We start from the raw sequence: 27,667 nt of genomic DNA, 5'->3' as shown, positions 1-27,667 counted from the left end.
ATTCTTAGGCATATATCCAAAAGATGCCCATTCATACAACAAGGATGTCTGTTCCACTATGTTCATAGCAGCATTATTTGTAATAGCCAGAACTTGGAAGCAACCTAGATGCCCCTCAACCGAAGAGTGGATAGAGAAAATGTGGTACATTCACACAATGGAGTACTATTCAGCAGAAAAAAACAATGGAATCCTGAGATTTGCAGGCAAATGGATGACACTAGAAGAAACCATCCTGAGTGAGGTAACACAGTCACAAAAAGAGAAACATGGTATGTACTCTCTCCTATATGGATTTTAGACATAGATCTGGGGAGTGCCAGCCTACAATCCTATGGCCAGAGAGTCTCGGAAACAGAAACTTCATTTAGTGGCTGATCGAAGAAGAGGCAGACTCCCATGGCTAAGCACTGAGCTGAACTCAAGAAAGCCAGTGACAGAGAGGGAGGACTGATGATCAAAGGGATTAAGACTGGGCTGGTTTAACCCCCAGAAACAGCTGACCTGACAAAGGTTAACTCTTAAATCCCAGGCTGATGCCTGGGAATCCAGCATGGGACTGATCAAGACCCCCTGAATCTGGGTGTCAGTAAGGAGGCCTAGGTAATCTCTTGAGCCTTGGGCAGTAAATCAGTACTCATCCTGAGTGTACACATGGACTTTGGACTCCCATCCAACAATGTGAGGTACACTCTCACCCTGAACTCTTGGGGGAGGGTCTAGGCCCTGCCCTGGATGAAATGACAGACTATGGACACCCCCATGGAGGGCCTCACCCTTCCTGGGAAAATGAGGGGATATTGGGGGGGGTTGGTGGGAGAGCACAGGAGGAGGGGAGGGAAAGGGAGAGGGACCTGGAACTGACTTGTGAAGCAACCTTGTTTCTAATCTAAATTTAAACTTAAAAATAAATAATAATAAAAATTTAAAAAAGTCAGTCATAGTGCAGTCAGGTTTTGATATGGATGCTTTCTCAATAGCACCTTGCTTTCATAAGTAATTTGTAAATAGCACATACCTACTAGTTAGTCAAGCCTTCTTTAACATCAACTGTTGCAATCTCAAACCCACATTAGTTGGAGTATCTACAAAATGTACTATCTCTCCATGTATCAATTCATGTTTTACTTTAATTAGTTTTCATCAGTAATAGCTTATCATCCATTCTTGGCTGCCATTGTTTGTGAGGCTGAGGTACAATGAGAGTTACATAACACATGATAGTCTGAAGAAACTCTGTGTCACAAAGGCACAGATCTGTTTTAAGACATTTCATTTGAGAAATGCTAAAATGAGAAGATAGTTTTCACTTATAATTGATGATGCTAATATTCTCCTTTCATTTTTTTATATCTTATAATACAAATGTAGTTTTCAAAAGTAGAGCACAAATTTAACTTGACAAAAAAATTCCATAGCTGGCTATTTTAGTATTGAAAGGATGCCTTAGGAGGCTGCTGCAGGTGTATTTTCTGAAGGTCATTTGCCAAGTAGATATTCCTTAATGTGTAACAAAGAGTTGATTATTTAAACAAGTATCTTTCATAAAAAGTCATATAACCATCACATCACCATGTTCACAAAACAGAATCTATGTCTTAGAGATGAAGGGAAAGGAATTTAATTGAGACAAGGAGATCCTGCCTTTGCTGTTGCTTAGGAATGCAGGCTGCTACTCACCAGAGCCTTCAGTGAAGTTGCTGATGACAGAACTGCCCCCAACTGAGCTGCACCTCTTGCCGTCCTTGAACTGCTGCCTCCTTCTGGCCCACTGGTTTATTGCATCTTCCTGAGATCCATCACTGGCTCTTTCACCTCTTAGAGCCAATTCCTGAGACAGCTTTCGGGCGTTATTGCTTTCCAAATTCTGGTCTAGGTTAAAACATTAAATAGCAAAGTGAGACACCACTTCAAGATAGGACATTGAATAGCCCTTGAAACACAGAGGAAAAAAATCCTTCAGTTTCTTGCTAAGTTGGAGAGAGAAACAGATGTCAATTAAGATGTAGGTTTATATAGTCCCAAACTATTGCTTTCTGTCATTACAAGCAAACAAATTGAATTATTAGGTGAACAATGTTACCAATAAAATGTTGCAGTGCAATTAAACTGAAAAAGAAATGAAGAAGAAAACCTGAAGCACATAAGCAAAAAAACATAAAGTCTAGAAAGTAATTTCACTGTTAAGAATTGTTTGAAATTTTACTGTTTGATGGTATACAAAAGGCAAGCAAGATAGACTTGAAAACTTGACTTTTATTCATTATGCTACCAGAAAAATAGTAAGTTTCTATAATTTTGGGTTTGTTTCCCTTTAGAATCTTCTCACATATTCAAATTGGCGGAAAGCACATGGGCTGCAGTACACATGCTTTGATACATACGGGAGTACTGAATTCCACCTTATTCTGTAGCTCAGGGTTGGTATTCTTAGATTTTCAAGAAACATGGAGGAAATCTGACCCAACTTCATTGTATGTACTTGTGCTAGTTAGTTTTGGTCAACTGTACACCAAATAAAATCACATGGGAAGAGGGGACATCAGCTGAGACAGTCTCCATTAACTTGGACTGCAGTATGTCTGTGGGTGTTTGATTAATGATTGATGTGGAAAAGCTCAGCCTCCTGTAGGCAGTACAACCCTAGTTGGTCCTGGGTTGTGTAAGAAGGGAGCTGAGCACTTTGCTTTTAGAGTTATTGTATATAGTGTATGTAAATTTTGTTTCATATTACATATAAATCACTGTTTAATCACAAATATGTCTATATCATATAAAACATCACTGAATTCTTATTGTGTATCATTTTCTCAGACTGACCTGGTTTTAGTTTTACCATTAAATTTTTTATGATGTGACTTCTGGTTCATTGATACAGATCTTATACATACTTGTACATACATTTCAGCTAAGTTTTAGATGAAGAAATTCTACTCTAAGAACACTCAAACTTATCTGGCAAAGAACTTAGCATTTTATTCTTAAAGGGGTAAGTCTCATACCATTCCCTGCACATAACACTGACACTCAATTTTAAGTCTAAGTTTCTTAATTTGATGCACACTGACAAACTTTGAGCAGGGAAAGATATCTTGCAAAATGCAAATATCAGTTTGTGCCTACAAAGATTTTTTTGTACTTCTGATGAAACAGCCCAAGTGCATCGAAGAAGCACTTGATACCCTGAAATTTTGTGCAATACTGGACTGAGATGTCAGGCAAATAGTGTTGAGAAAGTATAAAAGTACCCACCGTTCTAAGAAAACAAAGTTGTGAAAACACATGATGAGGAAGTCCTCTGTATATGTCAATAAAGCACTGTTGGCCAATAGGGAAGCAAGATAGGTGGGACTAGGAGTCCAGAAGGACTCTGGGAAGGAGAAACACAGGGAGTCATCATGTAGCTGCCATAGGGGTAAGAAGTCCGGACCCTATTGTCTGGTAAGAGAAATACTTAGATTAATAATTATGGAGTAAATACTTAAGTCAGAGCTTGCCAGTAAGAAAAAATCAAGGCCAACAGTTTCATAATTAATACAGCGTCTTGTGTGTTATTTGGAGACTACAATGAGGCAGAGCCCAAGCAACTGGTGGGGAAAAACCAAAGCGGCTGACAAGGAAGAGGCTTCTCTCAACACTTACAAATTTAGGTTCTGTAGCTATTTTAACTGCTGAACTGTTTTCCGTAGATAAAGACATGCAAAAGGACATTTCACAGAGCAACCTGAGATGACTTCCCTGCATTTGATCAAGAAATACTCATTGAGTCTTTATACTAAAGGAGCAGGTACTACATAATCCGAAAAGAAAAGAAAACAAACCTTTATGAAACACACATTTTTGTGGAGAAAGAGAATGTAAACAAACAAATGACATATGCAACACATCGAAAGCAAAAATGTTATATATGAGAGTGAAACATGGGAAAAATGATGAACTTAGGCTGGGACAAGGACAGCTTGGATTGTAATTTTAAACTTGGTTTCTGAGAAGGTCTAACTGTGATTACTCTGTGAGGAAGATAACATAAGGAGACAAGCTAAGAATGACCCTGTGTGGAGAAAGACTGGTCCAAATAGTAGAAGCAGCCCATGTTCAGGGCCTACAGAAGCATGGTGGACTAAGGGTCTAGATGTCCAGATATGTCAGCTGTGCCTGGAACTTATTTATCAAGCAGAAAAGAAGTAAAAGGCTGTAGGGAAGACTTTTGATAAACCATAGGAACACAGGGAACAGTGAGGATAATTTTGGTTTATTGAGAGTAATCTCATTCATGGGTGGGTCCTTATTTGGAGTTTTAATTATATGTAGTGTAGGGAGAGACAGTACAGGGAACAACACACGTGTGGGGATAGTAAAGACAGATTATAGTGGGTAGTCATGCAGATGAGCATGCATCCTCTCCAGGAGGCATGAGTGCTTGTACTACAGGGACCCCTGTGGTTCTAAATCCCCAGACAATGACACAAATCTTGGAATTTATGTGATGGGCCTAATATCTGAAGCTACACAGGTCCTGACAAGCAGTCACTGGGAACAGTAGAATTTGCATTAGTCTTCCTACAGACTAAGGATTGTACAGTTTTCATGCTGTTTTTTTAAAGGATTAATTTTTCATGAATCAAATTTCACATATTACAGCTTCAGTCAGGATTAGTTAAGGGTGTCTCTGGCTCTTGTCCTTTGCTTTAATGACTATTCCATATAGCCCTAGAGACTTGAATGACCCTGCTCATGCAACACTACAGCAAATTTTGAAAAAAAAACATTTTATTACAAGCACATTCTTCCTATTCTTTTAAACATGCTTACCTTACAAAATTGGAAGAAAAAGTAGATTATTTAAGAGTGGCCCAGGCTAACATTTTCAACAAAATTGATTTGCCAATATATTGATCTTTTAAAGAGAAAAATTTTATTTTATGTTAAGCTATAGCTATGGTGATTTTTCTACACACTACTTATGGGTAGAGTTTGTTTTTATAGCAAAGAGACAGGCTGATATATCCTTGTTCATGTTTGTATAAGTCTGAAATATTCAACACATCTTGCCAATAAGAAATAAAAAGACCCCAAGTAGTAAAATGTACTTCACCCAAAACTGTTCAAGGCTCAAACACATGGCAATAACAAATGCTTAAAATTCTGTTTAACCTATTGTACCTTTTAGAGCCTGCTCCTGTGGTGACAGCAATGTATAGGAAGTTCCTGTGGGGCCGCCCTTGTCCTCACTTTCTTCAGGCTGTCCTCTTGATGCAGCTCTTTGGTACTCGGCCGGCTCCTGTTGGAGGTTGCTCAGTCCAAGGCTTTTGTCACCTCCATGATTATTTGGATCTATATCACTGGTTAGTGTCTTATCAATAAGAAACAGCTCTTCTGTAGACTCTCCTGTACAGGCAGACTCAGTGGAGTTTGGTGGAAAATCCATTTGAGAACAGATTTCATTCTGATTCTCACCAGGTAGGTCTTCAAAATCTCTGTGGCATACACTCTTTACCACTGGTAGTACCTGCCCCTTGTCATCTTCAACATTTTCCAGAAAATCTGCTGACTCTCTAGGGTTAGGATCAACTGTGCCCTCTTTGCAATTTTGAGTAGCAACTTTCTGCTCTAACTCATCAGTTATGGAGATGGCGGCTGGCATTTCTGTTCTGCTGAGGGCTGTCGTCTCTACATGACTTGCATGGTCCTCTGTTTTATCCCATTCCCCAGATCTGTGTATATCGCCATGAAGTGGACTCTTCAAACCTAGACTGCTGCAGAGTGCAAGCCTGACAGTTGGGTTTTGTGTGCTGTTCCTTTCCAATAGCTGTGTGTTTGCAGAAGAGTCACCATGGAACACAGCCTCATTAATGTTTCTGTGAGTCCCATCAGCATGTACTTTCTCCTGCTCTGTCTCAACCCCATTATATTGGCTAAAGGAAAACGTGTTCTCAGGAGTTTCTACAAGTTCTGAATGTCTGGTGACCCAGTGAGTCAGGCTGAGTAAAGGAGAAGGCTTCAGAACATGTTCAGGGACAGGGAAAGATACAGAACTTGAGTTGTCACAACCTTCTGCTCGTAGAGTTCTGTCGCCTCTGCAGCTGATGTTAGCTGCTTTTTCTCCCAAGAGCTGCTTAGTTAGAGAAGACAAAGGACAGACCTCAGAGTCTGAGGCTTCCTGAATGGGAATTACACCACCTGTAGTACTCAGGGGACCATTTATTCCTGCTGTGCATGGCTGTCCTTGGGAATCTGAGGGGGTATTTTCCTTGACATCAGAGCTGGTTTTTATCTCTTTATCCACATCCACAGAATCCTCAAAAGACATTTTACTTAAATCCATGTTATTTAAACTTGTGGTCCTTAAGGTTTCAGATGGGGTAGGAAGACAAGTGTCAGCCAAGGAGAAATGTTGCTTTGGGGGGTTGTCTTGAATAATTTGAAAGACCTTCCGCTGAGATGTGGCAGAATCTCTCTCTTCAGTATCATCTGGGTCAGAAGGCAATGTGTTGGGTTTCTTTTTCTCTCTCCTGAGAGGTGAGCTTAGAGAAACCCCAGTTTTGCCTGAATTCTCTTTCTGGACAGTATTCACACTACAGGAAGCGTCATGCAAACCATCTGAACTCTGGTTCTGGTTTTCAAGCCTCTGGTTTTCAGGGTGATTTATGGCAGGCTGGGAAGGAGACTGACAAGATTCTTTCCTGTTGTGATTCAAGGAACTTTTCCTATGTTTTGTTGATTTTCCTCTGCTTTTAGGATGAGATACATTAATGAATATGTTCTGTTGTTTACTGGCATACTCAACCATTATTTCTTTTCCTACAATGCTTATGTTTATTGAAGGTATCTCACTTCTAGAAACCTCTCCTTGGTATGCAGATGGAACCTTGTGTTTGAACTCTTCCGCTAATATAGTACTGTATTTAGGGACGTGGCCCCAAGCTGCGTAGCCTCTTCGTACTTGCTGGACAAAATAATGCTGGTGACATGTTGGGCATCGCTTTTTCATGGGAAACTGTGCTCCTGTTTTACAGGAAATGCTTTTTGTGGTTTCCACTTGTACATTGAAAGCCCCACATTTGACTTCTGTAATAAATTTGCCTTTTGTTGGCTTTAAGGCTTCGACTGTGTTTGGGAAATCCTGTGTTATAATTTTCCCCGATAACGATTTTTCACAGTCATTAAACATTGCCACTGGTAAGACTTCCTCTAGTGGTTGAGAGATGGCCGGAGGAGGGCCATCATTCTCCATGCTCTTGTGTATTTTCCTGTCAGGTGGAGGTTGCTTCTCATCTTTGGGGAGAAAAGAGGGATCCTGTTTTCCATTTATAGAAGCAGCTATACACGCTTCTCCATTTTCCTTCAATTTCCCTAATGCCCCAGTCTGATGAAACACAGCCTCTGAAGTGTGTCCCTTTATGTCCTTTTCAAAATCTTTTACATTTTTCTGACATGCTTGACCAGATGGCTGAGACATACCTAAAAAACAGGAGAAGGGAAGGAAAAAAATGTTTTATGTCCACTTAAAGAGCAGATGTTCCAAATCATAGGATGAATATAGGAATATCATTTGTAAGTATTTTGGATAACAGTTTCCATGAAAGTCCATTCCAAATTAATGTCTTATTTTAAATGAATTATCTAGAGAACATAATAACACCTGATAGTTCAGAAAATAAACTTAATTAAACTTTATTCAAAGGCAACTTCTGAATTTGAGAGACATACATACATGCTTCAAAAGAACTTGTATGCAACTAAAATTTAAATGCAACTTCTTGACAGGAAACAAATTGACACATCCTGAAATTTGAATGTAGCATTATTCTACAGGCTATGTCAAACTCGTTATAATTTCATAGATTTTAAAATGCTGGTAAAGAGATTGGAAGATATCTCAGCATCGTCTATAGACTGCCTTTCAAACACGTCACAAAGGTTCCACTGCCTTACACTTTGTAAAGGGAATCTTCACATTTAAGACTCCTGTGGCATCCAGGCAATGTTTGCAAATAAAATAGGCTTGGTACACATATTCAGCTCTAGCCAATGGTTGCTATGGGAGAAGAGACCACTTATTGCCACATTGTCTCATTTCCTAAGAAAGCACTAGGATCTCTGTTCAGATTCTTTGAAATCACTGAATTCTGGAGTATTGGCTCACACGATTAAGCATCTTTCCAAAGTTAGAGACCAATGCATGAAGAGACCATGTATGACTCGTGGACTGGCAACTGGCAACTTCGTTCTTCTATTTCAAAGTGCTAACTGTTTTACTTTTACTCTATGAAGTTTTTAAATATAGACATGAGGCATCTGCTCTTTTACAAAATAGCATGGACAAAAATATGAAGATACCATATTGTATTTCAAATAACATATGAGGAGATTGCTAAAGAAAACTGAAAAGAAGAATGACAATAACTACTCGTGCCATGACAATTAATGAAACAGATGTTCATAGGGATAGCTTAAATGCCTTTTGTCCCTATTTATTTGTTTATTGTTTATGTGTGTGTGAGTGTGTGCCATGACATACATGTAGAGGTCATAGGCCAACTTGAGGAATTCAGTCTGCTCCAGAGATTGATTTCAGTCACAAATTTTGGTGGCAAACAAATCTAACCATCTCACTGGTTCCTCAAAAGTGTAGAACTCTCAGGTACTTCCCCAGAACCATGTCTGCCTGCATGCCATCATACTTCCTGCCATGATGATAATGGATTAATCCTCTACACTGTAAGCTAGCCATATTTAAATGTTTTCCTTTATATGAGTTGCTATGGTCATGTTGTTTCTTCACAGCAATAGAAATCCTAACTAAGACAGAAGTTGATACCAGGAGTAAGGTATTACTGTGATAGTCCAGACCATAATTTTGTCTGGAGGATGTTTTGAGTCGAGCATGGAAGACATTGGTGCTGAAGGTCACATTGTCTCTTCACAGCAATACAACCCTAAGTAAGACAAAACCCTTAAATGATTTAATAGTATTTCTTAATATGTATCTTCCTTTTTTACAAAGGTCTCTGGGATAATGAACAAAGTATATTAGGTGTAGCTAATTTTGTACATACCCTCCACAAAGGAATCAAATTGGACTTACATACTGTAGTATTCAAGAGTTTCCATTTCCTATAGGCTTTTCTTCTTTTCCTTCTCATTTTTGGGAGATGTAGATCTCTTCATTTATCTCTACCTTTTGAAAGTACCAAATTAATTCCAGTCAGAATTTAGATTTCATCAAATTATGAATTAACCCATTTATTTACTGGCCATCATTCTAACTTTCTGTAGTTTCTCGTAGTATTCTGTTTTGACGATACATTATTGTCTGAATAATATTTTCTCTCCCTATTTAGTTGTATCTCAAAAATTTATTGCAATGAGGCACACTATGTGAAAATTCAAACTTTTATAACAAATACAAATACAAGTACACACACAGGTTTTTAGGTGCTTAGGATGCAAATTGTAAGACTACATTGTTTAATTTATTTATTTTTATTTTATTAGTATAAGGGTTTGCCTGCATTCATGTATATGCTCCCCATAAAAGGCTAGTATATGCTTAGGCAGCAAAGGTTGTCAGATCTCCTGAAACTAGAGTTATGGACTGTTATTAATTTCCGTGGGGTACTGGGAACCAAACCTGGGTCTTCTTCAAGATGATGATTCACTTTTCCAGTCACTGTTTAGTTGATTTTTTTATTTCATTTTTCTTATACTAATAAAATAATAACTTTTGCAATTTTCACCTATGTTTAAAGTCATTAGATTTTTAGCCTCATTGAATTAAGTGATTTAAGGCAGATATTTTGCCTCCATTACACTATCAATCCTACATACCACATTTAAATACTATGAGACTGGGTACATACATTAGCAGAGTTGGCGATTCTTCCTAACATACATGCTTCTTAAACTCTGTTGAAAAACAAAGGGTGTACCCTGATGATGATGTCTTCAGAAACAGTGCATGTTGGGAGAGATGTATTTGTGAGAAGGTAAGTCTCCTAACTAGTCAGGTGGCGCTGTGGGTAGACATCTGCCTTTGTGTACAGCCACATCTGATTTTCATTACCTTTATGCTTGACGATGATTAAGCAATCTGCAAAATCCAAGGAAAACAGCCTGCATGAATAGTAGCAGGGCAGGTTTATGTGCAGGTTTGAGCAAGCTCTGTCTATGGATCAAATGACCAAGATGCTTATTTCTCCAAATTAAACAGGGTTGGCTTACGGTAAAAAAAATGTACTTAACTTTCTCTCAATTCATTTTTCTCCTCATCTCTCACATCGTAGAATCTATTGATTCCAAATCCTCCATATTCCAAAAAGTATAGCAGCATTATATTTTTCTGCATGTTTTTCTTCCTGGATACCTTTATTCTCTGGAAAAGTTGGCATTCATTGGCACTTTCAGCTGTCCTTTCTATCCTTTCTTCCTATAAACATGAATAAGTGCTTAGAGCAGATGTAATAAATGATGTTTTCTCCTTAGAAAGACAATGTGGGACTTTGATTTGGTACAGATTACACACAGATAATTTAACATCTTTAATTTATTATCATTGTCTTATATGGATATGGGCTTTTCAAACTTTGAAAATGCTTCAAAAGAACTTGGGTGGTTTATAAATTATTTCTTTATGGTTCTATACAGTGGTAGCCGAAAAAGTAGCATTCCCACCATATTTAGTGGAGAACGCTTTGAATATAGACTTGGCAGATCTGGGTTTGTCATTTGGCTCAGGTGCCTACTCAGCACTTCTAACTCTCCCTGTGAAGTTGTTTTCTTTACCTCTGAGCTAGAAATGGGAATGCATTCTTCATGAAGTGGTTGTCTTGAAGAAACACAATGGAAAAAGCTATTAATCATTCTGGTCACTTGACAGCAGCTATTCTTTATGTGATCATACTGTATATGCACATTTAATAAATTAGGTTCGTAACTAGCACTGTACAATGACTGCAAGGTCATCTCATTCAAGGCTGTCATTTGCAGATGAGCAACTGAGACTGAGACAAACTGGATGTATACCCAGGTTACTAAGCATTAGGTGAACTTTCTCTTTGAGCAGACATTCATGGTGTCATGGATTGCTTCTTCTCATAAGGTAAAATTATATAGCTGTGTTTTAGCTGTGAGGTAGCACAACTTTGTTATAGAAATTTTAATGTACTGTTCAGTGTGTGCCCAGTATTTTGCATACTGCTCAGCACATAAATAGGGATAAATAAATGAATTTGATGGTATGTGCCAACATGTACCTAATTATGTTTTACTATAGTGCCCTTTCTTGTTTCTGGATGCATTTATTATGTATTTGATTTGTTGGTAGCTCATAAAGTTCCAGTTTTATAACAAAAATTGATGAAAATTTTCTCTGCAAGGTATCTTCCCTGTTTTCTACTTCTACAAGTAGAAAGTCTACATGTACAAAGTTAGCGCATGGCAGTGCCCAGAATGGAATAATTGGCTTGTATAGGTCACATGAGCGTATTTACAGAAGGGAATAATTGATCCTACAGTATTGGAAGCAAAGTGAGTCTCTATTTGTCTGTTTGGCACAGAATGCCTCAACCACATTGTTTATTGAACCTTAATAAAACTGAGGGGTTGGAGGAGATAACTGTCCCTTAGTATCTATCCCTGACTCCTGTTTCTAAAGTCTTGTCCCATGTGACCTCTTCTTCCAGACTTTCAATCATTGGAATGCTTTCTCTATTCTCTCAACTTCCTTTAGTAAAAGAAAGAATCCTAACAAACCTATCTTGGAGTCCTCAAAGAAAATAATGAATGCAGAGGAATGATGTTTTTTACAACATTAAAGAATTGTCCTTTTTCAAAAAGATGTAGAGTTGTTGTTATCAGAAAAAAATCAGAATAAAATCCTCATACATAGTTTAGATTTTTAAATTTTAATTTCATATGGAGATTCTATAGTCATCCCAAAGGTTCTCTATAAAATATTGAAAACATTTTTATTATTTCATATTTCTTAAGTCAGAATTTTGCTTTCTTTTTCAGCCTCCCAACACCCTCTTTCCTACACATGGGAGAATGAACTTGCCACTTTATGCTTTTAAAACCAAGTTGACTGCAAGTCTCTTTGCTTTCAAACCAACAGGACATATTTATTTGAATTTGTGCCACATACTATCAAACTTTTTATTTTGTGGATAATGTAAGCATTTCTTGATGATGTAAGTATTGCCGAAACCATTTCCTTTGCAATTATCTCCTTTGCCTCAGTGTCAATTTCTGTCTTTAGCTTGACTTTCTCTATCAGCTGTCACCTACCTAGACAACAACACATATTGAACCATTTGGCTATTTTCTGACTCAACACTCTTCACCTTTTGTCTTTTTCTCAAGTTCCCATCAAGCAGCCTATTATCACCCTGGACTTCACTGACAGGAGTCCTGGTCACAACTGACATCCAGATTGCTGAGGTTCAGTCACTTCTTGGTTCTCAGTGTGCCCATACGCTGACTGTCATTTTATACAGAAAAGAAGCACTTCATTGCTGGTGCATCTGTTCCTTTGGAATTTCAGTTCCATGGAACCACTGCATCCTGACACTGTGACGGTCCATGTGCTCCTCTTTGAATTTGGCTGTTCATCCTTTGCCCAGTCTAATCTCTGACATTCCCTTTATGTCCTCATCAACTCTCTTCCTGAGAATTTTTTTGTTCTCCGTCTTTAACATCATTTTTCTAAATGTAAACTTCGAAACTTCACTCCTAAATTTCTTAATTCCATGTGGTGAGAAGTGAGACACAACAGTTAGGTAGATGCATCCTCCTGAAAATTAAGCTGGAATTTAACTCAGTCTAATGTCCCCACCTGAGTCTTTGATGACCCCTGATTTCTCACTTTTCTCCTGTGATGCTGTCTAGTCTCCATCAGCAGAATCTCCATCTACTCAGTTACAATCATGCTTCTGAGCATTGTCTTAGACCTTCTCCTTAACCTGCTCTTCCAACTCACCAGCAAGCTTGTCTTATTCTGTTTCCAAGTGCACACACAGCACATGTACTATACATAAACAAATGTTTAAAATCTGGATTATTGCAGCAGCTTTTTAAATGCTTTTCTTCTAAATTCATATCCTTTTATGATTTACAAAGAAGCCAGACTTTCTTTTAAAACAAAACATAAATCACACCACTTCCTTGATTAATGATCTTTAAGGACCTCCCATTTCATATTTAAAAACTTTTAAGCACTTTATTTTTTATATGGATACCCAGGATTTAGTTCTATCCACAGATACAGTGCATCACTACTAGGCCTCAGGATATATATTGAGGAATCCGTTCTGTTACATATTTCCCAAGTTTGTATTTTTCAGGAATATTTATTTGTTGTGTTGCAAGAATCAGCAGTAGAGCTCTGAAAAGTTGTGATGACTGCTGTTGCAGAAGCTGAGCCCTGTCAGATCTGGTGTGTTGTACTTTATGAGCTCTTTCCCAGTGGATTTGGTCTCATTGTGCTAAATCACAGTACAGTAAAGAAGAGTGTAAATTGGAAATGCTAGCACTGTGTTTCTACTGTAGAACTAACTGAGACATGGTATCATTATGCTCAGAAACAGCAAGGTATTCTTAAATTTTTTACTGGTTTAACAGTCCTGACAAATTACTTAAGATTCTTCTATTGGAATCATTTCCTTGAAACATTGAAACATATTATATTACCAATAAAAGGAGAAAAATTCACAAAGGTAGATAACTTTCACTATTAAAATTCCTTTGTTAAATGCTCAAATTCCAAGGGAGGATATCATCCAGTCCCCTTTGTGAAGCACACTAGTTATAGTTTTTTTTATAAAACCTGTAAGAAACCCATGTTTTCTTTATATTATTTTCCATATCTTAGCACAAAGTTTGTATCAGAGAGACTGTAAGTGCTTGTGTTTCTCTCTCTGTGTGTGTGCATGTACATACACACACATGTAGAGGCCAGTGGTAGATGTTACATGTCTTCCTCAATTGCTGTCTATGCTTTCTAGTCTTATATTGACTTTACACAAGCTTGAGTCATTTCAGAGGAGGGAATCTCAACTGGAAAATATTTCTACCAAAGGACTATGGGCAAGCTTGTGGTGTAATTTCTTGATTGATGATTGATGTTGGAGGGTACAGTTCTTTGTAGGTGGTGCCACTTCTGGGCTAGTGGTCCTGGGTGCTTTAAGAAAGCAGATTGTGCATTACATGGAGAACAAGACAGTAAGCAGTCCTTCTCCACAGCTTCTGCTTAAGTTCCTAAGTCCAGGGTCCTGCCCCTAAGAGCCTCAGATGATGAACTACAATCTGAAAGAGAAACATAAACCCCTTTCTTCCCAACTTGCATGTGACCACAATGTTCCATCACTGAAGGTGGGGTTTAAATGAGGCCACCAGATCCAAGATAAATGATAATTAGGTATTTATTAAGGAAGCACTTACATAGATAAGAGTACATAACCACTATGCTCTTCCAGCACCAGAAGATTCAGTCTCTGCCCTTTCAATGTTCTACCCAACCCAAGAGAACACGAGTCAGCTCCTCCTCTACCTTATACTGGTTCACATCTGAACTGGAAACCATGCCCAAAGGGTGTGGCCACCACTACAAGTTCACTGGCAAGGCAAGATGCCACTACAGATGATAGCAATAGGAACCCTACCTAAGACACGCTTCATCTTTATAACCTGGAGCTTCATCAACTTGGGTAGGCTGGAAGTATCTTGAGGAATCTGGAGCTCATCCATCTGCTACACAAGAAGGCCAAAGGGCTCCAAGAATCCCCAACTCCATTTCTCCAGTGCTGGAATAAAGACACAAACTGTCTGACACTCACTCCTATGTTTTCTGTGGCTTTCGGGGATCCAAGGTAAGGTGGTTGTGCTTTTATGAAGAGCACTTTACTGACTTGCCTACTTTTTCAGGAAACTTATTTTTTTACTAGCCTATACAGGTAAAACAAATTCTGAAAAGTCCAAGTTTAAAATATTAGAAGAACAGTATAGGATTCACATTTATTTTGAAAGGATGCTCAAAGCATGAAATCCTGCCCTTGAACATCAGTATTGACTTTGGGTAGCATGACAGCTAAGACTGTAGTCTTTTGTCCTTAATTTATAGAAATACAGAAGTAAAGGATAAGAATAATTTATAGGAAAAGAGCTATTTCAGTATTTCAGTAACACATTACTTTACAGAAGGGCTGCTTACTGTCTTGTTCTCCATGTATTGCTCAATAGGCATACAGTGATAGGGACTAAAGCTTCCGGATATGGGATGTGAGGGTAGTTCTTGCTGAATAGCTTGCTAGTGTCTTAGAATTAGGCATCCTTAGTGAACATTGCTTGAGGAACCCTCAGTACTTTTTCAAAGTCATTCTTTACACCTTTGTTCCCTTGCCCCTGTGGAAGGGTGAATATATTTATATTCTTTATACACATTTTTATGCACACATAACAAACTGGAACACATTTAGTTGAAGTAGAAACAACCAAATTTCATATCCAGTAAAACCAATTTTCCCTTCCTCCAAGAATTTTATGGATAAGTTTCTGAGGCACATGAAGAGTGTTTAGGTCACTCCTGTAATGAGGCCTCTGGTGTTCACTGGGATGAATCTCTTAGGGTCTTGAGTTCTGAGAGTTTGAAATAAAAGAGTCTAAACACAAGCATAAGTGTAGGACAGCCATCATACTTTTTGACACATAGCAGACTGAAAATAATGAAGAGAATGAAGCTAAATCTTGAAGAGTAGAAAGGTATACCCCATACATATCAAACTTTAATGTCTAGAGGAATTAAATACAGATAGGAAAGAGTACTGCCTAGTGTAATTTGCTATTATTCGTTATTATTGGTGTTTTAAGACATTGGGAGACAGAATTATACTAGTAAACCAAAGAAAGATAAATCTCATATGTAGTAAGGTTGATACATTAGGTGAGACCAGGAAGAAAAGCATAAACTAAGGTAAGAATCCTTTACAGTTTTTGTGTCTATGATGTATTTGAGGATAACATCTATCCCCTCATTTCTTATCAGATGAAAGGAGGCACTGGGTAGCTTCACTTCCCTCTTCACCATGTTAGACTCTAAAAGCCAGGGATGCTTCTCCTTAAGGTGTTTTAAAGATTTTCTCTGCTTTGTTCTGCTAAACACAGTAGGTCTTCTCTTGCATCAGACTATTGCCTTCCCTCTCACTTTCCTATAGGAGGATTCCAGTGAAAAACATCAAATTAGAATCCAGAAAACCTAGTATGCTTATAATAGAGACAACTATCAAATTTGCCATATTGAGCTAGGGGCTAGGATGGAAATACAATGCAAATTTCAAGGACTTTTCTGTGTAGCATAGAATTATCCAATTTGAATGTGTCTTTGCTGAGTAACATAATAAGTATATAGATTTATAGCCTTATCTTCAATATTTAGGATCTACGCATATGCATTTGTAATACCTATATACTCTTCTGCTGCACACATACCAAGTGCTTTTGAGTTGACCCACCCAACATCTAACTGTCTTATGACTGGCTGTAGTATGTGAAGGGGCTAGTCATACAGAACATAGCCACAGGACCACCGTGACCCAGGCCAAAGCAGGGTATCTGAGAGGAGTTTTGGTGGTGTAGCTGAAGCTGGAGGCTTTGAACCAGACCAATAACTCATTGCAATAAATGTTTACAAGTAAAGCCGCTTGGGTAGACCGCTCGACACCCTGCAGCTTCCAAGGCCTCTAAGGCAAATGAGTGTGTGATGGAGAGGCCAGTAAGATGGAGGAGCAGGGTTCTTGTTTGTTTTTTTGTTTTTCTTTTGTTGGGGAGGCTACTACAGGGGTGAAGAACAGACATGGAACTACTGGGAAATGAGTGGACTTGAGATGTACGTTGTGAAATTACCAAAGAATCAATATAAGTTGTTAGATTAAAAAAAAAAAACAAGCAACAAGATAAAATTGGACAGGGTGAATGGAGCTTTATCCTGGGAATCTTGGCAACGTTAAGAAGTCAGGGTGTGGAAGCCCTGAGGAAACTTGCTACGGATTCAGATTGGCTTCCTTCCACGCTGTGTCCCCTCCGTCTATCCTTGTACTCTAAAGCTTATGTGTTTCCCAGTGTTGTTTTGGTGTAACAGCAGATTCTTATTTCTTCCTGTATCAACAAGTTTCTAGGAAGAAGACTTGGTGACAGATAATTAAATTCCCCCCTCAGTCCTGGGGATGTTCACAGGCTGTACCCAAACTGTGTTCTCATCTCAGGTGTTACCTCCCCAATATCCTTTCACCTCCTGCTAACCATGACTTGTGACAGAAATCTAGCAAGTCAAATTAGCAGGCCAGGGCTGCTGGAGTAAGAAGACAAGTCATGTTGGCTTTTTGATTGCTTGCATGTCTTGTGACATTGTGTTGACATTCAGCTTCACAGAGTCAAGGGGTTCCTGTGCCTCGAACCTAACTGCCTGCGTGAGCTGAAATTGCTGGTGAGTACATGGGGGATTTCAACACGGTGGAAGCCTCTGGATTGCTCAGTGCAAAACCCTGCAGCATCTTTCTTTCTTTCTCTTTTCCCTGCCTGAGGCTCCAGGAACACCGATCTATAACCACAATGATCAATTCTAGACAGAAATAAAAATCTCCCCTACTATTAGTAAACACCAGTCTCTTCACAGCCCTGCTTTGCTTATTGGAGGTTAGGAAGTGTCTGCGACTTAATTTTACATCGTCAAATCTTTTTGATGAGCATGATGAGCTGTTGTTTAAAATGCTGTAATGGCAATAATACTGCCTGCTACTTATTGAGCCAAATATTTTAAACAATATTAAAGTATTGTGTGCAATATCATACCTCATTGTTTGTTCATAATTTTAATGTTCGGTACATTGAAATTATTTCCTACACCAGAATACATTTGATAAGAATACTAAGGTAAAGAAGATAAAAGTGCCCAAAGAGGCTTGAACTAAAAGATTTAATAGAAAAATTACTGATAAGTTTAGAATTACCACTTAAAATATTTTCTGTGTACATTTTATCTATTAATAAATTTCTGCAGCATAACCCACACTAATACATTTTTAATAGCAAGAAGAAGATGCTTTTAAAAAGTTATACACTTGGTATTTTCTGCATACCTTTTTGTGTTTGCAAATTGGACCAGCAAGAAGGCTCAGTGTGTAAAGGGGCTTGCTTCTGCCAAGCCTGATGCCCTAAGTTTGAGTTGCTGAACGCACATGGAAGAATAAGAGAAATGACTTCTCAATGTTGTTTTCTGACCTCCAGATATTGCTATGGGGTGTGTGCACCTGTGCACATGTGTGTCACACACACACACACACACATACACACATACACACACACTAAAATAATGGAGTTTGCAAATTGCAATCTAGCCAATGGCGAAGGAAAATGAAAAGTTGTTTAGGATTAATTTGCCAGGTTAATTTGTTACCTCAGGACTATATTTATGTTAGGCAAATAATCAGTGCTTACATTTTATCTCAGAATCACTGAAGTCTGGCCATTCTCATATGAACATCAGTGCACATTTTACAACATGCTAGCCTTTCATAATACAGATCACATTCAGAACTTTTATTCAGCACCTTGCAAAAATAATCAAGAACCAGACCACGAAAGAAACATATTTCATGAAAGAGTTTAGAAGCCCATACACCAAAGTTGTGTAATTTTAAAGAAATTTGCAAACTAAGTAATTGAACAACTTTTCCCCAGAAGAGAAAGGAAACAAAACTATTTTATGAACACCCTAATTGGAAGTTCTTTCACAGGTTACTAAAACCCCACTTGAATAGTTAAAAGGTTTTATATTAAAATTAATATAAAGGTCAACTGCTTGCAAGAAGGAAAAATCAGGGCAGATGGTACAGATTGATTTTTAGCTTTATTTTCAAATAAAGGGTCTAACATACTTATTGTGTATTATAAACTTATACTAGGAGAAATGAGGATGAAATTGTCAGAGAGGAAATGGAGATTAAAAACTATCTAACAGTTAAAGTCTTTTTTTGTTTTTTGAGATAGGGCTTCTCTATTTAACTCTGGCTGTCCTGGAATTCACTCCAAAGATCAGGTTGTCCTTGAACACACAGTATTATGCCTGCCTCTGCCATGTTTTGGCATTAAAGGCATGTGCCACCATTGCCTGGCTTAATAGTTACATTATTAATGAGGAAAATGACTTTCTAAATCCTGCTAGATGAAATAAACCTTTCAGATTAAATGTATATTGTCATAAACTCTAGGGGCACATGAGATCATCTGTCAGCAACATATTTTAATAAAGTCTGGTTAGATATTATTTACCCCACACACCATGACCAGAATATTCTGATATAAAACCAACCTAAATCATATAGCAATTGAGATTGGTATTTAAAATGTTTTATCCTCACCCTTTTCTTCCTTCAGCTAAGGTTCATTTTTTAAATAATTAACATAAGGCACAGATGAACACCCAAGAAGCATTAACTATAAAATGAAGAAACATTCTATGAACATAGAGGAAATCATTTTGATTCTCATTAGTGACTTTAATTTTGCAACAGAAATAAGGATGAGTATAGGAATTCAAAACAAGGTCTGTAGCTTAGAAATGAAACTGACCTTTCTGCATTGAGAGTGAATTTCAATTACGCTTGGAAGCTTTGTGTGTCATTTACATTCTCCTTGCTTTCCCAATGCACAATTTATTTGGAATAACCAGATTAGGGTATGGGTAATGCCTCTTCAGATGAACATGTGATGCCTTTCTTAGCATCAATATCAGTGGCCTAAATACATTGTTTAGGTTACTGTTCTGCTTGTCTCCATCTTATTTGTTCACAGAGTAAGTTACAAACCCTGTTGGGTAGTTTGTCATTGGAAGGAAACATTGTCAAAATTGTCTTCATATACAACATTCAAGTCATTTCCCCTGGCTATTATCCTTTGTCAAACAACCATTTCAGATCAGACCAGCAAGTATTAAAATAGACACTATTTCAATTCTGAAATATACACATACATATAATCAGCTTACCTGGGCAAAGCCTTCACAAATTGCTCACCTCTGAGAGAAACATTGATAAAATTCAAGTGTGAAGTATGAAAAGCAAGGAGATGCCATAGGATTTGAGTGGCTAGTCTTGTTCTATTTTGGTTTTATCTGGGGTTTCCAGGTCCCAAATCTGATTAGCATATTTAATCTTATGCAGTGTCAGGAATAGTTTACCATCCCTTAATCATTCTATTATTATCTGTCTTAATTGTTCCTAATAGCTTATTTTTAAACACACCTTTAGTGTACCATGATGCATTGTGGGGATTTACGGCTTAGAATTTTGACAGAGGTGTGTGAGAAACATGCCCTTGGTGCATACAAAGAAACCTAAATCAACATGGAAATGAAAATGATCTAATTCACTGTTTATATGAGTTGGGTTAATTAATAAGAGATTGGCATCTATTTGTGCTGCTGTCAGAGATGGAAGCAGCATATTGCATAATGGTTAGAGCTGATTGATATTTTGAACCGGAAGGCTGGAACTGAAGTCCCATTTCCACATCCCATGATTCAGAATTTTTGAAATTCCACGAAAGGTGTAGTGTAGTTTAGGATTTCAAATGAACAAAAAACATGATTGCTATTTGTACTCTAATGTTACAGAAGGGGAGGAGGAAGGGGATTGGAAGAGGAGACAGATTTCTCAGAGGCCTCTTAAAACTTGGAAGCCTCAGCACTTCGACAACCCTCAAACTGTTTGTCATGCTAAAAAGATGAACCAGAAGAGAAGCCTTAGAGTCCTAGACTGGCCCTAAAACTGAAGGCGAAGCTGGTGATAACAGACAAAGGAGCTGTTCCTTTGTGGTCCAAAGCTAAAGAAAGCTAAATGATGAACTCAGGTAATATCTGTGGTTAATCAGCCCAGTCAAGCACCATCCTGAGTATGGGGCTGCATCCCACAGCCTTCAATTGAAGGCAAAGTTAAACCTAACAGTAACGGAATGTGGTTAATTATTTCTCTATTGGCTGGGAGTGGGATGTAGTTTTTGTGTCTAAGGTGTCTGTTGTCCCGGGCAAGTACAGGGGCCATTCCAGAAGCTGTAGCACCTGTGAAGGTCTGAGGCGCATGGTTCTGTGTTCTCTCTGCTGTGCCCATCTGACTTTCCATGTGGAATGACTTACTTAGACTTTAATGAAGGCTGCCTCAGCCTGTTCTCTGTACTGCGTTTATTCTTTAGTAAAACACCATTGAGGGCAGACGTTCTTAACCTCAGATTTCTCACCTAAGCACCAATGCCATGCTCCAGTTCTCCAGGAGTAGTAGACTATGGTTTAGGAAGAGGTAGAGGGCAGGGGAGAGAGAGAAGAGGCAGGAAGTGTGGAGGAGGGGGAGGAGGAAGAAAACATGTTTGAGTAGGAGAGATAGATGTTGAGACTGAAGCATTAAGGATGAAATGGGGGCAGTGTTGTGAGGGATTTCAGTAAGGAGAGGCCAAGGTGTCTAAACTCCCATGTTGGGAAATGCTGCTCCCAAAGGGATACAGAAATGGGAACCTGCCAGGGAGAAATGGTACCATAAAGGCACAGCATTGGGAGGCTGGCTCTGTGGCACCCAAGTTGGTGCGTCTGATGCTGAAGACAAGTTTGGAAAACAAAGAAATAGTAAAGAACCAGGGGAAACACAGAGAATAACAGAAGACCGAACCCCCACAAGGGACCCATGCTTTAGAGACACCAAGGAAATGAGTGTGAAAATACTTCTCTTTAAGTGTTTGGAAGAATCAACCAATATTTCTTTTTATGGTATGTGATTCGGGAAATATTAATATGTATGTGCTGCATGTGATTTAATAAATTAACTTTCTATGTTTTCTTTCAAAAGTTTTACTATTACTTTTTAATCAATAAGATATTTAGCTCATCCTGTAATTCATATTTCTGCATTGTGTGACGTTTTATACTTTTTCATATGAATACTCAATTGCCCCAGCACAATTCATTCATTAGTATGGTCTATTTCCAACCGTGCTCATTCCTTATTGCTTTGTAACATGTGTAGATTAATTAATATTTTATATAAATAATCTCGATGTATAGAAAATGTGAGTTCTCTTGTGATATTTATGGGTTTCTATTTTCTCATTTGATGATTATACCCGCTGAGTTAACATTAGATAGAAGTATTGTTTTTTTCCAGGTTTTATATAATATACCCCTGACTTTTCACAGCCAAGAGTGGTATTTCATTGGGGATTTATTGTATGATATAATTTACCTTGTTAAGGAAGCTTCCTTCTATTACTTGTTCAATAAAATGCTTTATCAAGAAAAAAGATATTTTCTTCTCTTTGAGATAGCTCTGCTAAGCACTAACTAACTAACTATAACTAACTAACCTGCAGAACCCATAGGGTTTTTCTTAACTCTTAGGAAGCCTGCAGCCCACCTTCCAAATAAATTCGTGGAGACTTGTTCTTATTTATGTATGCCGGGTCTTAGCTTGGCTTGTTTCTAGACTGCTTTTCTAACTTAAATTATCCCATTTCTCTTTAACTACCTCTTGCCTCTGGGCTTTTTACCTTTATTTATATCTTCCTGTGCTCCTTGCTCCATGGCTGGATGTGTGGCCGCATGGCTGTCCCCTGGTGTCCTCCTCTCTTTCTCCTTTTCTCATTCCTCCTTCTTCTCTGGAGCCTAAATTTCTCCTCTTATTTATTCTCTCTGCATGGCAGCCCCGCCTATCCCTCTCTTGCGTAGCTGTTGTCCATTCAGTTCTTTATCAGACCAATCAGGTGTTTTAAGCAGCAAAGAGACACAGCTTTACAGAGTTACACAAATGCAACATGAAAGAATGCAACACCTTTGCATCATTAAGCAAATATTCTGCAGCATCAATGAATGTAACACATCTTAAACTAATTATTTCACAACACTACCCAACTGACTAAGTAACTAAATTTAGAGTAGACTACTTGGCCTCAAGCTCTGGTTCATCTGTTTATAAGCAACCTGTCTTTAGGAATGGCATCCTCTGTTTAGACCATTGTTGAATTTGGGATAGTATTGACAAGTGTTTTGTAAGGTAGTTGTGAACTCCAAGCTCCAAAGCCAAGGAAGAAGATGCAGGAATACACTTTACGTGCTGAGGTTAGGCTACCCTGGATGCCAATAGACATACAGGCAGGCACAGGAGAGTAGGATGAACATAGGCGGGTGAGATCACCAATGCAGACCTGCACACACGGGACATATAGTTCACACAGGCAAATGCAGAGGCAAAAACAAAGCTGCTTGTTTAGGACCTCAAGGGCATGTTTACACAAAACTCAAGAAGTAACATTCTGTCAGAAATGCGTATTTAATAGGTTACGTGCCAATTTGCTTCGGGTTCCCTGGAAGTCCAGGGTCAGCTGTATTTTTACTGCTTCATTACTGGATATCCATGACAATGTCACATGCTAAAGTTTCAATAGGCCCCCGTGGCCTTGTGTTCTTGGCAGTTATGCATTTGTTGTTTTTCCCACTTCTGTGACACCGTACTTGACAAAAGCAGCGTTAGGAAGGGTATGTTTTCTTTTGTGTCAGTTCATCATTGTAGGGAAGGTGTGGCTGTAGGAGTCTGAGACCTCTTGTCACTTTGCACTCACAGCTTGGAGGCAGAGCCACCAATGGTGCCACTCCATTTGCCTCCTCCTCCTTAGTCTGGAATTTCAGCCCATCGAATGGCGTTCCCCTTGTTTAGGATGGGGCTTTGTACTTCCACAGAGGACTTGTTTGTCTTGTAGGTGATTCTAGATCCTGTCTGGCTGACAAGTAATCACCATAACTAGTTATTTAAAGATAAATCCACTATAGCATTGATTACAAAATATCCCTTGTAAGTCTTACTATGAGAATAGGTAACCAGAGAGTTGTGTCCTTAGTTGCTACTAAGTAGCCTGTAAATAGGGACCTGCTGTTGTTTAATGTGAGATGATACCTACAGATGTGTCTAAATGCTTGGTACCCGCATGAAGGTGTTAGTTGGGAAGTACATGGACCATTAGAGGGAGAGCTTTGCTAGGGGAAGTATGTCACTAGGAAAAGAGCATGAAGTTTTCCGGCTGTGCCTCTCTTCCTGCTTCCTTTCCTCTGCTATGATGGATGGTAGCCTCGAGTTATAAGACAAGATACGTCTTTCCTCCCTTATGTTGCTTCTAACCGGGTGTTTTGGTCATAACAATGAGAAAGGTAACTGATTTAAGACCCATAATATAGCATTGAGAAGCATCATGGAAGGAAGGTGAAAATAACCTATAAAGCCTAGAAGAATGTGAAGAATGCACAATTTCTAAATATCAAAATGCAGAATACTAATGATAGATGAGGTGGCTAGGAGCTTGAGAGATTAGTATGGCAAGCCTGGTAATATGTACAAAACAAATTAAGGGTCTCATTGGAAGTGATTATTATATACCACTACGGCTATGCTAACTTTTGAGGTTTCCAGATATGTATTTTCTCAACACTGCACAGCACACTGGACTCCTATTGACTTCACAATTATGGTTACAGTTACAGGGGAGCCCTTACCCATGATGCAGAGGGGATGACAGTGGTCGGGATCAACCAAGCCCCTGGGGTTTCAATTTGCATATGTCTTTGGGGCATCTCTTTAAAATTATGTTCCCAATTTTCAAACACAAAGATAGCCACCAAAACAAACAGGCAAAATAACTGGCACCACTAACTAGAATCTTCAAACCTGTTCTACAAACACAAGGGAACCCAACTAAGAAACTGCAGCATTTAAATCAGCCATTGTCTCCACCTACAGAGATGACTTCAGCTCTCTGCTATATGAGTAAATAAATATTTATAAGGAGCATTGCTAAGTCTGCTGGACAGCACACTGCTCCCACAGATTACAATTTCAGGCTAGAGTGAAATGGACAGGTTAAAAAAAAAACCCAAACAACAACAACAACAAAAACTACCGCCTTCCATCAGCTGTCCATTGTCTTCTCTAATACAGGTGAGAGCACTATTTTCAATTTCTACTCCTGGCTGGAAAGTCATCCTGAAATTGAAGCCACTTCACAGGCTAAGTGCTTAGAAGAAAGTTAATCCGTCAGGACTGAGACAGTAAGTTGGACATGTATAGCTCTCTTGAGCCACCAGGGAAAGGCAGGACAGATTTTTGTTCCTTCAGCTGCAGTTTTTCTATCAGGCTTCTACTTAAAAGGAAAAAAATACTCCACATTTTTATTAGCAGATAGGTTTATTTTCTTTAACTTAAATTTTAAAAAATTTCTTAGCCACCCCCATCATTCTGGAGAGCAGTACTATCAGGAGACTTGTAAAAGGGAGACATACCCATTGATTGTTGCTTCAGGGTTTCTGAGCAATAAAAATGTGAAATACAGTCTGGAAGGAACAACAACAAAAAAAGCCCACAATGCTACTCCTATCAACGAATAGCTGTGTGTTCTTTCGGTTGTGTGCATGAATAGAACAGGCAGCCTACATGCTGGCCCAGTTAACATGTCTGCATGCGTATTCTTACGGTTTTGTTGTGAGCCTAGCATTTTAATGGCTGAGTTATCCCTCCAGCCCTAGATGCTTATTCTACAGCTGAAAATAAATGCTTTCCAGTCAGGAATTCAGGTCGCTGATTACACATTTTCCCATGTTGTCTTTGACCATTCGTATTTAAATAACAACAAAGAATTACATGAAAATCTGCTATATATGACAAGAGTCTGTATAAAGTTAGTCAACATTGCAGCATAGATGTGGAGTTGGCCAGGAGGCTTCACCTCTCCTGGAGGGACTTGAGACAGTTGATGTTAGCTGGGGGTGGGAGTTGGTGGGTAGGGGCAGGGGGTGTCATTTTCTTCAGTGCTGAAGTCACCGATATGGCGCCCACACTCCAGTAAAACCCTCTCCCTCGAGATCATCAGAGTCACTCTAATTACACTCATCGGTACCACACAAAATAGAATATGAAAAGAGGAGGAGGATTTGTTACAGATGGGGATGGTGGAAGAGAGGAATGGGGACAGAAAACGGCTAAAATTTATTATATACATACATGTATGAAACCATAAAAAGACTTCAAAACAGAAAACAAATCAATGTTTATTTTTGAAGCCGTTTTGACTTCTACCCTAGTATTTGGAGAAGAAAGAATACAACGGATGGTATAGAAGAGGGAAGGTTGCTCTGGTATTTATGTTCATGATTACTTTCTGCAGTTCCTGTCTACTCAACAACTTTTTGCTAACATTACATAGAGCCTCTGCCTCCTCCACAGCCCAGCTCTCATATGCCCTTGCTGCATTGAAGCTTATACTTCTTCCTTGTATCTCACGGTCTCACCGCTGCATTGTTTCTCTTTTTTTTGTATTATTTCTTTTTTTTTCTTTATTTTTTTACATGTCAATCCCAGTTTCCTCTCCCTTCCCTCCTCCCACCCCCCCCCCCACAATCCCCTCCCAGCCTCCCACTCTATTGCCAATTCCTTCCACATAGGGGATATCTAGAGTCTGTCATTTCACTCAGGGCAGGGTCCAGGCACTTCCCTAAGAGTCCAGGCCGAGACAGCATCCCTCTTTGTGCTATGGACACACGATGTCTGTTTGTATTCCAGGGATAAACACTGGTCCATTGCCCAGGGCCCCATAGGTTGCCCAGGCCTCCTCACTGACTCTCACATTCGGGGGTCTGGATCAGTCCCATGCTGGCCTCCCAGCTGTCGGTCTGGGGTCCAAGAGTTCTCCCCTGTTCAGATCAGCTGTCTCTGCTGGTTTTGCCAGCCCATTCTTTGCCAATTTGCTCATAACTCCTCTCTCTGTCACTGGGTCTTTGGGTTCAGTTCAGTGTTTAACGGTGGGTGTTTGCCTCTGCTTCCATCAGTCACTGGATGAAGGCTCCAGGATGGTTATAGACATCAAGTTCATTATCAGGAATGGGCATTCGAGGTGGTCTCTCCACTATTACTTAGCTTGCCAATTGATGTCATCCCTTTAGATCACTAGGGGTCACACTGGTGCCTGATCTGTATTCTAACCTATGATTCTCTCTTCCCCCTATTCTACCCCGTCACTCAACCTTCCTGTTCCTCCATGTCCTACTCTCTCTTCCTCTTCTCCCCCTCTCTTCTTCCCAGCTCCCACTCCCCCCCACCCCTAGCCGTGTTCCCCATCTGTTCAGAGGATCTTGCCTCATTCCTCTTCTCTTGGGTACCATGCATATCTTTTAGGTTCTTTCCTGTTTCCCAGACTCTCTGTCAGTGGAAGTGCAGACTGGCACTCTCCTGATCCATGTCTAAAATCCACACATGAGTGAGTACATCTGCCTGAATCCTGAACAGGCCGACTAGCTTTCACACCAATGCATGCTTTTACTGCTCTGTGTTTAGGTTACTGTGGATTGAAGCACAGGCTGCTATGAGTGTTCTACCAGTGACCTAGATCCTCATCACTTTTCTGATGTTTTATTTTGATACAGGGTTTTACTAAGTTGTCCAGCGTCACTCTGTAGTTCAGTTAGATTTGCAGTCCTCCAGCGTCAGGACTGATTACCAGGAATTATAGGCTTGCTTTGCCAGGTCAGGGTATGAGTTTTCAATTCTTCAAAACAAGTAAAAATTCAAAAATGCAAATATTGACCATAGTAGACTAGGAA

The 27,667-nt window shown here is 39.1% G+C and overlaps 1 protein-coding gene across 3 annotated transcripts in view; it reads right to left on the bottom strand.

The window, feature by feature from the left end:
- Positions 1-22,724, bottom strand: part of LOC101841100 — a 117,545-nt gene extending 94,821 nt beyond the window's left edge. Inside the window, exons 1-5 of one of the 3 annotated variants that reach the window (XM_021231253.2) lie at positions 22,579-22,701; positions 14,661-14,801; positions 9,089-9,181; positions 5,164-7,461; positions 1,681-1,872 (exon numbers count right to left, since the gene is read on the bottom strand). In XM_021231253.2, the coding sequence (XP_021086912.1) occupies positions 1,681-1,872; positions 5,164-7,461; positions 9,089-9,146 (2,548 nt within the window). In that variant the 5' untranslated portion in view covers positions 9,147-9,181; positions 14,661-14,801; positions 22,579-22,701. Of the gene's footprint in view, positions 1-1,680; positions 1,873-5,163; positions 7,462-9,088; positions 9,182-14,660; positions 14,802-22,578 lie in introns of all 3 variants that reach the window. The other 2 variants (XM_021231252.2, XM_021231254.2) reach the window with 2 other exon arrangements.
- Between the last annotated feature and the right edge of the window lie 4,943 nt (positions 22,725-27,667).

Source organism: Mesocricetus auratus, unplaced genomic scaffold (genome assembly GCF_017639785.1).
Source record: "Mesocricetus auratus isolate SY011 unplaced genomic scaffold, BCM_Maur_2.0 Super-Scaffold_100010, whole genome shotgun sequence".
Lineage (NCBI taxonomy): Eukaryota > Metazoa > Chordata > Mammalia > Rodentia > Cricetidae > Mesocricetus > Mesocricetus auratus.
Note: the sequence above shows the minus strand (reverse complement) of the source record. Positions and strands in the feature narration are given on the sequence as shown.